Source organism: Phacochoerus africanus, chromosome 15, assembly GCF_016906955.1.
Source record: "Phacochoerus africanus isolate WHEZ1 chromosome 15, ROS_Pafr_v1, whole genome shotgun sequence".
NCBI lineage: Eukaryota > Metazoa > Chordata > Mammalia > Artiodactyla > Suidae > Phacochoerus > Phacochoerus africanus.
The window spans coordinates 82674320-82688149 of record NC_062558.1 but is presented as its reverse complement, the minus strand read 5'-3'; the positions used below and the strand labels follow the sequence as shown (position 1 = coordinate 82688149).

Below are 13830 nucleotides of genomic sequence, written 5' to 3'. Positions count from 1 at the left end.
CCTACTTGCCCTCCATGGACTTAACTGCAGCCGCATCTGACCCAAATCCCTGCACCTTTTCAGCATCTTCACCCCAAGCGCAGACTTCAGGAACCTCCCTTTCTTTCTTACGTACCTACAATCCAACCCCTGTAAACTACTTATGCTCAAGCTTTCCTGAACACAAGTTTCTATTTAAAGTCATATAAATTTTCACTGGCTAATAAGCCTGGAACCCCTGAGCTACAGGGCAGAATCATGAAGCACAAGAAAGCAAGCTGACACCAGGTAAACACTTCCAAAACATTCCAGAACTGGCTGACTTTAATCTAGAAACAGCTTTTGAGCATCGACGTTCACGTTTAAGGCACATTCTCAATTATAAGAAGCCCTGTCACTGGCAGGGAGCTGGCTTTGTTCTTTTGGTTCAGCATGAAAGAAGGAACAGAGGACTGTCTGGTCTTTTTTTTTTTTTTTTCTTCTAAAAAGGAGTGACTTTGGCAATAACAAAGCTCACGACACATTCGCACCAGACGCAAAGAGTACCCTTCAAAGGTTTTCCCTTTTACTCCTCAGTGAAGATATGATGCCCCCAACCTCCACCTCTCTCACCTGAATTGCATCTATAGCAAATGTGTGTGTATCTGTCTGGCAATGACTATATATTTTTAAAAAATGCCTCCAAATAAACATACAAAAGTCCATGAATAAAATGAAGCCAAGCGTCTCAGCCACAGCAAAGGGGAATGATTGCATGAGTCAGGAAACAAAACAGCTACTTCAGCAGCAAGAGGCTATGAGGAGTGGAGGGGGGACATCCTAAGAGAGTTCAAGACCAGCCCAGGTCCTTCAGCACGAGCACAATACGTGGATCAGGAGGGCAGGTGGAGGACAGGGCCAGGGTTCTACGGATGGTCCACACTGGGACACCAGGGGGCTATTTTGTGGATTTGCTAGAAACAGATATTCTTTTGGCCTTTTCTTGGCAATGCTGTTGCCAGCAGGTGGACAGAAGTGACCCACCAGTCACCACTCAGTCGTTGCCACCACAGATCTTCAACAGAATCTTCCGGTAATCCCCTGAAGTGTCTCCCTGGTCACAGAAACAAGTAAGACATCAGTTAAGAGAGGCTCAGCCAATTTTGGCTTCCTGGCTCAATTTTCTCATGCCACGAGTGCCCTTACAGAGAGGGGACCCCATCCTAGGAAATTCCCCACCATGCTGCTGCCGCAGAGGGTGAGAGAGAGGCTCATGCACTTGGCCTCGAAGGTGGCAAGGACCTTGGACAACACCGTTCAGCCTTTCTAGCACCTCCTCACCCCCCGCCAAAAAAATAGAAAGCTGCTTTCATCACAATGATCAAACTCAGAATTTGAAAAATAAACACAAAACAGCCCTCACTCTGAACTGCCTTCTCATGCTGCCTCCACCTAAAGCCAGAGCCTCGGGCCCTCAGGGGGTTCAGGATGTGATCTCCCATGGATGGGTCACAGAACCACAGGGTATCTGGGCGCCAAAGGCCAGGAACCAGGTTGGGGAGGTTTTTCATGTTCTCTGATGCTGATTTTAGACCCTCCTGCCCCAACCATTTACTGAGCAGCAGATATGCTGGATAGTGGGGTGACAGCAGGATCAAGAGCTGACGACCTGTTGTACAACTAGACGAACAAGTGAAAACTGGGGAGGGCAAGTTGGAGGACCACAGACAAGATGCCTATATGGCAGAAGCTGAGCCCGAGGGACCTCTGAGGACAGAGAGTAATGGGGTCAATGGGAGTGGCAAGGTCCACAGGCAAGCAGGACGCCAGGAAGAAGCTCAGACAGCCCCCAGGGGCTCATACCGTGATGTCGTGGTACAGCGACTTGCCGTACAGCCGCTTATACTCCGCCCGGATGTCCAGGAGGTCGATCTCGCTGCGAGACACCATGATGCGGATCAGGGTCCGGTCCTTGGTTCCTGCTCCCTAAAGAGAGTCGCCCAAGGGTGTGAGCAACGGGCCTCCACACTGATCACTTCCCCACCTTCCCTGGGCCCTGGTCCCCTCCCTGCCCATGGGCCCTCTGTCCTCTTGGCTGAAAGGTGGCTCTCCTCCTGCATCCTTCCCTGAGCAAGGTCCCAGTCACAGGTGGCACCCAGATGCTGCACATGGGGGTTACCTACCCTCATGGCCTTGTTGAGCCTTTCAGCAAAGAAGGCTGGAGTATTCTTAAGACATTTCACTAGAAGAGAGAAACTCAGAGTTATTCGATCTGCAGAAAACGGGGGGTGGGGGGGAGGGAGCACAGGCACAGAGCACAGAGCATCCCCTGAGGAGGCCAGACGTCAATCAAACACTGCACTGCATCTATCTTTCTCCCTCTGTCCCCTCCACCCCCATCTCCCCCAAGCTCAGTTATCCCATGATCCTGGCTCTAGCTCTTTGGAATAGAAACATGCAGAGCTCTTGACACCAACCCAGCCCCGTTCCTGGTAGTCAATGTGATGAAAGGAGCTATGTAGGGAAGGAACGGGGAGGGTGATGAGGAACCATGATGCTTCTCACGTGGGAGGGGGCAGACTGGAGATGGCGTGGTCCTCATGGAGAAGGATGGCCAAGTGGAATGAATGTCTCCCTGGGGCTCTCAGGCCACCTCCCAATGGGGATGCAGGAAAATCTGTGCTATCCAGAAAGCTCCAAGAAAAGCAAAGTGAAAGATGGGCCGTGATGTTACCAAGTGCGTCTAAAGAGGAGCCAACCTCATGGGTATGCGGGTGGGCTTGGAGCCCATCAGGCCCTGCCCTCCTCTAGAGGACATGACACAGTCCTGCACTGCAGGAAGCACACCAGCGTCTCAGGAGCTATGCCAGCTTTCCTTGGCAAGGGCCTATTTTGCTATCACAAGTAAAAAAAAAAAAACCTTCCACGTGTTTCCATCACAAACATCTGACAAGTGCCTGCAGGGATGTATTTTTAGAGGAAACTTGGCAGGATATGAGTCAGCTCTCTCTGGGAGTGCACTAGTGCCCACACTGCAGCTCCTCCCCCAGAGCCTCGCTTGACACATAAACAAGACACCTCCCTGGGACAGGGAGGCTGGGGCTACAACAAAGCATTGATCCAGGAAGCAGCCTGATTTCCTGTCACTTAGCTGGATTTAGCAATCCTGGATCCTTCCACTATCCTCTTCCTCAACCAGAGGGTGGGTGAGCACCCTGAAAACTTACAACACACGCCAGCCTCTTGAAGGTAGGCCAGAGACACCTACCCACGGCCAGCATGCCCTCCTCCAGGTCCCCAGACATCTCCCGGCAGATGCTCTTCTCAATGTCACGACCTGTCATTCTCTGATACTCGTTGAAAACTAGTGGAAAGACAGATGGACATGTTATGGACTGAATTCTATTCTCCCCAACACAGATTCCTATGTTCAAGTCCTAACCCTGAGGACTTCAGAATCTAACTGTACTTGGAGATAAAGTCTTTAAAGAGGCCATAATGTTAGAATGAGGCCCTTTGAGTGGGCCCAAATCCAATGTGAGTGGTTTCTTTATAACAAAAGGAGATTTGGGGAGTTCCCTGGTGGTCTAGTGATTAGGATTCAGTGCTTTCACTGCCGTGGCCTGGGTTTAATCCCTGGTCTGGGAACTGAGCCCTACGTCAAGCTGCTGCATATCACAGCCAAAAAAAGAAAAAAAGGAGTTCTCGTCGTAGCTCAGTGGAAATGGATCCAACTAGGAACCATGAGGTTGCAGGTTCGATCTCTGGCTTCGCTGGGTGGATTAAGGATCCAGCGTTGCTGTGAGCTGTGGTAGGTCACAGATGCGGCTCAGATCTGGTGTTGCTGTGGCTGTGGCATAAGCCGGCAGCTGTAGCTCCAATTAGACCCCTAGCCTGGGAACCTCCATATGCCTCAGGTATGGCCCTCAAAAGACAAAAACAAACAAACAAACAAAAGAGTGAGAGAGAGATTTGGATACACAAGGAAACACCAAGGTTGCAAACACAAAAATGCTCATGTATGGACACAGCAAAGAGGGCGGCCTCAGGAGAAACCAACCCTACTGAAACCTTGATCTTGGACTTCTAGCCTTCAGAACTGTGAGAAGATAAGCTTTTGCTGCTTAAGCCCCTCAGCCTGTGATACTTTATTATGGCAGCTGACTTGTACGGGAGAGGCAGTGAGCAGGCCTCTGTCCCTTCTGGAACCACCTCTCCCACTCTGCTCCATGGCACCCTGGGTGGCCCTACTGACCACACCTGCCCAGCTCTCAGGTCTGCCGGTTCTTCACCCCAAGGTGAGTACACTCCCCCTGCCCCCCAGGCCTGCTCATGCAGTCCCCTGACTAGCCCTGCCCTCACCACTGCTCACCCACTGCACCGTTAGTAACCCCCTGTCCAGGAGCCCAACACTGACACTCTCTGCCCAGATCCTAGGCACTTCCAGTCCCAGCCTTTCTCGGTCACTCTACATACCAGTCTTTCTCAATCTGACAGTGAGCTTGCCCTGGGATGGACCGAGCACCCTTGGGAAATGGCTGTGGGTCCCAAGAGGCAGATGGCACCAAAGAGACAGATTCTAACTTGAGCTCTGTCCCTGGATATAAATCCCCTCTTCTTCTCCAGCCAGGGTCTCAGTTTCTATCCATGTTTTCCAAACTGTTGTCATTTGCATATCAGTATCCTGATTTCTGCTGTATCTGCATCCATCTTCATTACTTACCATTTTCTACAGATCAGCTCCTCTCTTTTCCTAATAATGTTTGTGAAACCAAGGGTTTGATGTGCTGTACATATATTCTATATTCACTACAATAAATAATGATTAAGATGAACATATGTTCACCCATGCTCCATTACAGTAAAGTGTAGAAGTTAAAAAGCGTGCTGTGGAGGCAGTCGGCCTGGGTTCAAAGCCCAGCTCCTGGCACGTTACCAGCTGGGTGGCTAAGTTGCCAACTGCCCTGTGGCTACTTCCTCATATGTAAATAGGAGAATAGCACCTACTTGCGTGTATTAAAGGCTTAGCACAGGCACAGAGCAGCTGCTGGCGTTCTCACCACCCACGTTGCTAGGTGTGGTCACCATTCTCCATCCACACCTGCCCTCACATGTTCACTGCTGACACTGCCGGCCTCACCTCTGTCTGGGGTGTCCCTTTGTCTCCTGCAATGGCCAGGACCCTGTCCTCAGACCATTGGTCTGCCTCCCATCTCCCTCCCAAGGGAACTTCTTGTGGCCCCAGCGCCTCAGACTCCATCGACCCACTCATAGCTCCCAAACTTCCATCTCTAGCCCAAACATCTTCTGACCACTGGACTCATACACCCAGCTGCCTACCTGGTATCTCCAGCCCAAGGCTCCTAACTCTCCTTCCTCCTGAAGTCTGCTCCATCCAAGCATCCCAGTTTCAGTTGAGGGCCCCTCTCCTCTTCCACTGGCTCAGCCAGAACATATCCTGTGTCATCCTTGACAACTTTCTTTCTCCCACTCTCCATGTCCATTAATCAGCAATGGGGCCAGAATCTGACCCCTTCCTCCTCACTACCTGCCCCTACCAGCTAGTCCAGGCCACCATTTCTCCCTGGGATTTACTGCAGCAGCCTCCTCTCTGGTTTCTTCTCTACACAGTGGGCAGTACACTTGCAAAATCTAAGTCAGATCATGCCCTGCCTTCACACTGAGCCCTCCAATGGCTGTTTTACTCAGGATAAAACCATGCAATTATCAGCAGAGCTTCCTCCTGTCTCTAACCTCACCTCTTCCTCCTCCTCCTCTCACACACCCCATCTGCCCCACCTCACCAGCCCCCTTCACTATTTCCCGGTTGTGCTGAGGGCCTTATGCTCAGGGCCTCTGCATCTGCAACTCCTCCGAGTTCTTAACTCAAATGTCATTACCTCAGTGAAGACTGCCCCCAACATCCTCAGTCCCTTTATCACTTCCTATCCCAGTTTCTAACTTTATAATTCCTCTCTAAAGGAATCTGGTACAGATCGAATTTAGTTTTCATTTATTGCACATCTCCTGCAACAAGAAGATGAACTCCATGAGAACAGAGATTCTGCAGTGCCGTTCCCTACACCTGTTCCATGACCTGGCATATGGCAGAAGCTCAGTTTATATTTGTTAAAAGAATGAGCAAAGAAATGTTCCTTAGTATTATTAATTGTTCTGTTCATTTACTTTTTTGGCTGCACCTGCAGCATGTGAAAGTTCCCTGGCCAGGAACTGAACCCCACACCACAGCAGTGAACCCAGCCACCGTAGGGACAACACCAAATCCTTAAACTGCTGCATCACAAGAGAATTCCTGTTCTGTTTATTCTTTTTTTTGGCGGGGGGGTCTTTTTGTCTTTTTAGGGCCACATCCGCCCATGGCACATGCAGTTTCCCAGCTAAAGGTCGAACTAGAGCTGTAACCACAGCCATCGCAACACAGGATCCAAGCCAAATCTGCAACCTACACCACAGCTCATGGCAATACCGGATCTTTAACCCACTGAGCAAGGCCAGGGATCGAACCTGTGTCCTCATGGATACTAGTTGGGTTCGCTAACTGCTGAGCCACAACAGGAACTCCCTGTTTATTCTTTATGCCACACTTTGGAAATCACTGGATGGGGTGCTCTTGAAGGCTCTCAACTCTAATATTTCATATGCCAGCAGATAACTATATCAGCCCACAGGAGGCTCCCATTTCCCACACCTCCTCCCTTGCTTCCTACGAGACCAGATGCTTGCTGACTCAGGAAACCTGCTAATAATATCTTTTAAATCTCCACCAGGGGGCTTTTTCAAGAAAGTGAAAGGCCCATGCAGAGAGGAACTGCCAAGTGTCCTGCAAGCTCTTGCCTGCCACACCTGTCTGCCCTCATTACCTGGCTGCAGGAGCCAGGGACTGCCTTACCTGCCACCAGGTGGGCCCGGCTCCGGGAGCACAGAACTGCATTGAACTTGGACTCATCTGTTCCCAGGCGGTTCTCCCCAGCTGCATAGAGCTCCTGGACAGAGAGGCAGAAGGGCACGCAATGCAGCCTCACCCCAGAGGCACACCAGACCCAAGTCACCTAGGAGAGCTGGGCAGAGAGCTGGGGAAGGAGGCAGGATGGGTGCAGAGCTGAGCTTCGCTCACTGTGCAGGACTAGACAGTATCCACGCATCCCCTCGCTGAGCCAGAATAGCTGAGGCCAGCTGGACCCAGGACAGGCAAGCAACAGTTTTCACCCAAGCAAAGGAGCAACAACATGGAGGAAAAATGGCTTGAGTCCTAGCTCTGCTACCCATTTGCCATGGGACTCGAGGCAGGCCACTGGCCCTCTCTGAGCCTTAGTTTCCTCACCTCTAAAATGTGAAGTTTGGCTTAGATTCAGGGTCACAAACCTGAAAGCCCAAAGGGGCCAGCTGGGTGACTTAAATGTGGAAATGAGGTCTGCTGTAAGGCCAGAGAGTGGTGGAGACCATGGGAACTAGGCAGAGGGGCAGCTACTTCCCAGCTGAGTACTCTGACAGAGGAATAAGGCTCACAGATGCCAGATCCATTTCTCATGAGGAACTAGAAATGCAGATTTCTATGTGAAATTTCTCAATCTTTAAAAGTAGTTCCCCTATCTATTAGAGGGAGCACTTGAAACAACAAATATAATAACTGATAGATCACAGTTACAGATGCAGGATTTTTTGTGATAGGTGCTTGTCCACTGTTTCATTGCATGCACTGTTGTGTATGCAAATGGGGAGATGCTATACTTTCCTTTTAAATATTTGAAGGTTTGAGACCAATATATTTGCCTATTTGCAATTTCTGTGCCAGATGGCTCCAAAGTGCCTTCCAGGGGCTCAGAGATCCCATAGGTCAAGGTGAGACCAAGCAGCTCCAGGACTAAGAAAGCAGAGCAGTAGGCGCAAGGCCCTGCAACCAAGACAACTTTTGCCTCAGCTAGGAAATGGCCTGTGTAGGAAACAGAAACAGGAAAATCCCCACTGGGGCAAGAGCTAGAGCCTAGGGCTTTGGAGACATCCAGCCCTGAGTCCAGATATGGGAATGGGTGTCTCAAGCCAGGGAGATGTAACAGTGAGGCGGTCTGGGACCAGGGCAGAGTCAGGCGCTGTCTAGGCACAGTGAGTGAGCCTTCATCCAGGTTTCTCTGGACACAATGCTCAACCTTTTTGAACCTCAGTGTCCTTGTCTGGAAAGTAAATGGGCCAGACCAGAGGGTGGCTTTCTTCCAGCCCATATAGGAGAGCACTACAGAGGTCTCTTCAACCTGACACATGACAGACAAGGAGCCCTCTGGCAGTTCCTATGAATGCTTAGGCCCTGAGGGGCAGGAGCACTAAAGAGAGGAGAGAGGTTCAGCCAGCTCCATCCCATCAGGAAGCTAGCGCTTTCTCCAGGTTGAACGGCTATGGGCTGAATTCATTAGTGAGAAACCAAAACTCCTCTAGAGACACATTTGGACACCTGGACAAAGAGGAAAGGAACAGCAAGAGTCTGTTCCCTCTTTGGTCAGCAATTTACACCAGGCTGGGGACAAAGGCAGAATTGTAAGGCTGCACAATTAATGCGACAGGTAGTTTCTAGGCTCAAATCTTCAAATGCTTAATAGGCAAGTGTGATTCTGCCCCATTTGCAAACATAATGGTCTATGCAACCAAACACAGGGAAGGTACCAAGTCACACAAAATCCCACATCCTTAACTGATCTACCAACCACTGTAATGTTTATCATCTCACATGTTCCCTCCTACAGGTGAGGAAACGGAGCCTAGGGAAGTGGGGTGACCGGCTCAAGGTCACGCAGTTGATAAGAAGCAGAGACACCTAGAAGTCACAGCATCTGGAATCCATTCCTTGTCTGTTGTTTTTTCTACCCCAAAACTCCTCCCTCGTGATGCAAGAAAGTGGAGACATCCCCCCCACTCCCCCCCCTTCCCCCGGCTCAGGAAGTCAGGCGAGCGGCATCACTCACCTGCACATCTCTCTGGACGAGTGCCATGTCCACATTTGTGCTTTCATCCCGGTTTCCCTGAAAGGAGGCTGGATGTGAGGTCAAGGCCACTCCCTGAAGTTGCACACCCTCCCTCCCCATTCCTCCTCCCTGTGGCTCAGTGATCCACCTCTCTCTGCTGTGGGTCCACTCTGCCCTGGGGAAGGTACCTGAGAGAGAGAGATGAGGAGCCGCTGGAAGTGCCCTGATGTGTCGCTCCGAATGGCGTCTTCCAGGGTCTTTTTGAATTCTGAAAGGGAGACGCAGGGAAGGGCCACACACAACAGTGGGCACTGGCATGAGAAAACAGGTGGACCACATGACCCCCCAGGGACTCGCAACCACTAGAGATCAGGAGAGACTGATGCCCAGGCTGACTTGGCCCCAACTACCCCCAGGAGGTTCTCCCCAGCCCTCCCTTACCTTGGTCACCCGATTCCTGTATACAGAGCAGGCAGGGCTGGGTCTTGGAGGGAAGCCCATTGGGTTGGGGGTGGCAGGAGATGAGGGGATAAGGAGGCCAGGAAGGAAGAGAGGCCCTGGGAGAGGGTGCGGCCAAGGCCCTGAAAGCACAGGGATCAGCAAGGGGCAGAGGCCTGGGGCCAGCCTAACCTGTCTTGTAAGCTCTGCTCAATTCCCGGATGTGCTCGTTGCTGCGGGAGGCCAGGATCTCAATCAGGCAGGCTTCATCAGTGCCGGCTCCCTGCAGAGGCAGAGTGCAACAAACCTCGAACTTGTTACAACTCCTCACTGGCACCCAGGGAAGAGCAGGTGCCATGATCCCCAGGGCACAAACCCCAGGGAAAGAGGCCACGGACACAGGCCTGCCCATCGTGCTGCTGCTGCCCAGGCCTGAGACAGCCAAGCTCCCCTCTGCAGTCCCAGGAAAACACCAGTAATGACAGTGATATGGTGACCAGCAGAGATCAGGTGAAGAATCATCCCTAGTCTATCCAACCAGGACACTGAGAATCAGAGAGATGTAGTGACTTGTCCAAGGCTATAAAGTAAATGGTGGGGTTGAGATGTGGACCCAGATCTGTTTCATTCTAAGTTCTGCCCATGAATGAGATAGAAACAACTGAGAAAATGAGTTTAAAGTGAGTATGGACATGTGAGAAAACTTGAGTCCTAGAGTGGACAGTGGAGCATCTGGAGACACCCAGGAAAAGACAGCAACATTAAGGACAAAAGAGATGACCACATCAGGGACAGTGAGGAGCGGGACGATGGGGTCAGCAGCCTGGCTTCCATGTCAGTTTGAATCCTGGCTCTACAGCTTACTAATTGTGTGACCTTGGGGAAAGTTATTTGACCTCGCTGTGCCCCAGTCAGGTTCCCATGTTACTTCGCAACATGGGAGCGAAGTAAGCAGGTATGGTGGGGGGGGGTCCCTGGAGCAAGAGAACCAGGCATGACTTTCTTGACCTAAGAGAAGCCATTTTTGGTCTAAGCCATTTTGGAATCTAAGCCTGGCTGCAACACTTATCCTTGAACAAGTCTCAGGAATTAATGACCTGAAGGGAACAAAAGATCAAGCTGTTATCAGGCAAGAAAAGTAACAACAGCAAAGGTAACAAATCAGATGTAAAGACTCCAGTTCTGTTTCAGTGGTGAAGATCAGCATAAAGCCCTTAACTGGAACCTAAGGGGTGATGTTGAGCTTTTCTGGCCCTCGAGACTTCAATCGGCTACAGCTTGGACTCTGTAAAGGCAGGTGCCCTTCATGTAAAACTTCCCCAATTTTGCTGTTCTGAGAGACACTGCTTTGGGAAAGATCCCCAGGGCTCTCCTTACTTGATGTTAAGTAATAAATCCTTCCTTTTCCAGCTTTTTGGCTTGGTCGTGTCTTTTGACACTGACCAAAAGGTACACCTTAGTTTCTCATAACAACCTCTTAGGGGCAGGAAAAGTCACTGTGCCTGTCAGGCCTCTGAAGAATGGCAGATTCCTTCGGGGCACCTGTTCAGTTCACAAGGACTCCCCCGTCTGTGGGAGCTGCCTCTCCCCATCCACAGGACATCTGCTGTGGGTCTTGGGAGTCAAAGGACTGTAGGGAATGTGCAGGACCCTCCTCTTGGACATAACTAGACTAGAGAGATACTGAACCCAAATGAGGCCCTTCAAAACCAGCCCCCATTTGGAACTTGGGCCGAGAGATAGCTAGTCTCTCCTGTGGCATCTGATAGGTATGTGGAGAGGGGTCAATAGGGATGCTGTGCCAAGGAAGGAGAGACACAGAAGCAGAAGGAAGAATGAAGTGGACACTCAAGAAGCAGCAGAGATGGAGTTCCCATCATGGTGCAGCAGAAACAAATCCGACTAGGAACCATGAGGTTGCAGATTCGATCCCTGGCCTCACTCAATGGGTTAAGGATCCAGCGTTGCTATGAGCAGTGGTGTAGGTCGAACACGCGGCTTGGATCCAGGGTTGCTATGGCGTAGGCCAGCAGCTATAGACCCCTAGCCTGGGAACCTCCATATGATGAGGGTGCAGCCCTAAAAAAAAAAAAAGAAGTGGCAGAGACGAGAACTCCTGCCTGGGTCTCATTCCTCTCCAAGCCAGCCTGCCTGTCTTTATCCTCATAACTGATTCTCCACATTTGTTCTGCTTAAGCTCCTCCAGACTCTTTCTATTATCTGCTAATTATAGAGTCCCAAAGAATGAGGATGATACCATCCACACCTCACACCCTCTTCTTACTAGTGCATCATTAGCTTCCTCTACAATCCCAGATGTCACAATGTTTTTAAGGTGGAGAGACTTAGATGCTCTCTGATGATGACTAATGCCTTATTTGCTCTTGGAGAAACCACCACAAGTTCCCCTTTCTGCAGCACTTGGACTCCAACCTGGGAGGGTTCGGCAGCTGTGCTGACAACAGTAGCTGAAGAGCGGGTTAAGACACCCCACACGGTGCAGGCCTTGCCCCAGGCTGTGTCCACAACATGCACATGCACACTCACACACACACACAGCATGTACACACCTTGATGGCTTCCTTTATCTCATAAGCATCAAAGAGGATCGGTGTCTTCATCAGAGCCAAGATTGTCTTCTCAAAGTTTCCTGACAGTTCAGATTTCAGATCTTTGATCAAATCCTGAGTGGACATTCAAAGGAAAAAAAACCTATTTTGAGAATCCATGGGAGGTGACTAACAGGGACATCCCAGATCCAAAGACCAGCAGCTTCGGCAGAAAAACCAACTCAGGCCCCAGTCAGACCTGCAGAATCAGAGCCTGCTTTCACACCAGATCCCCAGGGAACCCATGACGACACGTTAAAGTGGGAGATGCACTGGGCCAGAACACTAGCCTCATCAATGCGGACCAGGTGTTTACCTAAGATCCAAAAGGCCCCAAATCCAAAATGCGTCCCCCGAACACTTGTTCAGTACTTAAAGCCTTTTCTTTCAAAGCCCTTCTATCAGGTGATCATGAAAGAAGGCAGGGGTCAGCAGCCTGGTTCCCGGGAGGGGAAATAGGCCAGGTGGGAGTGGAAGGCAAATAACTCGGCCATGGAATTGGTGAGTCATGGCACAGCCAGGCTGCAACCCAGATCTCTGGGTGTCTCCCATCAAACCTTAGTAGTCGGTGATCTGTGGGATTTCTCCCTCAGAGGGTCCTTCACCTCTAGGAGATGCCATCAGCTGAGAGTCAACAGGAAATGCCCTAATGTGCCTTACTGTCCATCCAGGAGATCAGACCCAAGGGAAAGCAGCAGAAGGGCTATGCCGGAGGATATGCCTTGATTCAGGAGGGACCCCCTACCCTGACACTCACCTTCCCGTAAGCTGTCTTGAAGGACAGGAGGATCTGCTGCCGCTGCTTGTTGGAGCGACTCCCCAGGCAGTCAATGATGGCCTGCTCATCAGTCCCTGGAGGAAGGAGGGGTGGGAGTGGGCAGGGCTGGGGGTTGTGGGGATGCTCTGTGGCTGGGGACTTTCCTGGTCTGGGTCCTCTAAATCTCCCGGGCAGCTCAATTGCACTCCCATGTCCACCTTCTCTTCCTCCACCACTGAGGCCAGACTGCCTCCACCCAGTGACCCCAGCCTACAGAGCCAATGCGTAACTGCCTGGGCAGTCAGGGAGTGGTTAGGTTATGTGCCACCCACGGTCTCTCACCAAAGCCCTTCATGGCCTTCCGCAGGACCTCGGCGTCTCGCAGGGGGTCAAAACCAGGGGCGTCTGCAATGGTGCCTCGGTTTCCAAACTGCTCAGACAGACAGACAGAAAGGTGCTATCTATATTCTTCCAGATGTGAGACTGTTCACCTCAGACTCTGGGAATGACCTATCTTCTAAAAGCTGGGGTACCTGAAGGAGCCTGCAACCAGTGGCACAGGGGACTCGATGCTGAGTTGGCCTAAGGTGACTGTTACCTGTCGTCGTGTCCCGGCACTGATGCCTGGCTCCTGTGGTTAAGAGCCCACCTAGAGCTGAGTCCTGATGCTGAAAATCTCCCCTCGCCTGGGTCCTGATGAAGAATGGTCCTCGGGAATAGGGGACCACCAGAGACACATCAGGGCTCCCCTAAGGGGCCTGGCCAGTCCACCTTCAATGTACATTAGGAAAAGGTGTTCCCTCCAGGATGCAGGTGTCCAGCCTAGCACACGCAGCCTCCTGGACTAGCTCTGGTTTCCGGGCCCCATTTTCTGGATCCCGTGACCTGCTCGCCTGCAGGACTTCTTCCTGACACAACAGCTACACTCCAAGCAAACATGACTTTTCCTACCTAAACTGTCTCCTGGTGGATTATCTAGTACAAACTGGTTCTAAGAGTTAAGGAGTTAAGCTGAAAACAAAGATAAGCGGGAAGGCAGAGAGGGAGTATGACAAGCAAGGCAGAGGTTGGAGGGGGGGATGTGTGGGTGTGGGAA

General features: G+C 51.1%; 1 protein-coding gene across 1 annotated transcript in view; it reads right to left on the bottom strand.

Annotated features, from left to right (window-relative positions):
* Positions 1-270: 270 nt before the first annotated feature.
* The window catches only part of ANXA11 (annexin A11), a 43814-nt gene continuing 30254 nt past the window's right edge, over positions 271-13830 (bottom strand). Inside the window, exons 5-15 of the mRNA XM_047759605.1 lie at positions 13077-13164; positions 12735-12829; positions 11939-12052; positions 9561-9651; positions 9119-9198; positions 8931-8987; positions 6869-6962; positions 3227-3322; positions 2142-2200; positions 1822-1944; positions 271-1072 (exon numbers count right to left, since the gene is read on the bottom strand). Of these exons, the coding sequence (XP_047615561.1) occupies positions 1013-1072; positions 1822-1944; positions 2142-2200; positions 3227-3322; positions 6869-6962; positions 8931-8987; positions 9119-9198; positions 9561-9651; positions 11939-12052; positions 12735-12829; positions 13077-13164 (957 nt within the window). The 3' untranslated portion in view covers positions 271-1012. The remainder of the gene's footprint in view (positions 1073-1821; positions 1945-2141; positions 2201-3226; positions 3323-6868; positions 6963-8930; positions 8988-9118; positions 9199-9560; positions 9652-11938; positions 12053-12734; positions 12830-13076; positions 13165-13830) is intronic.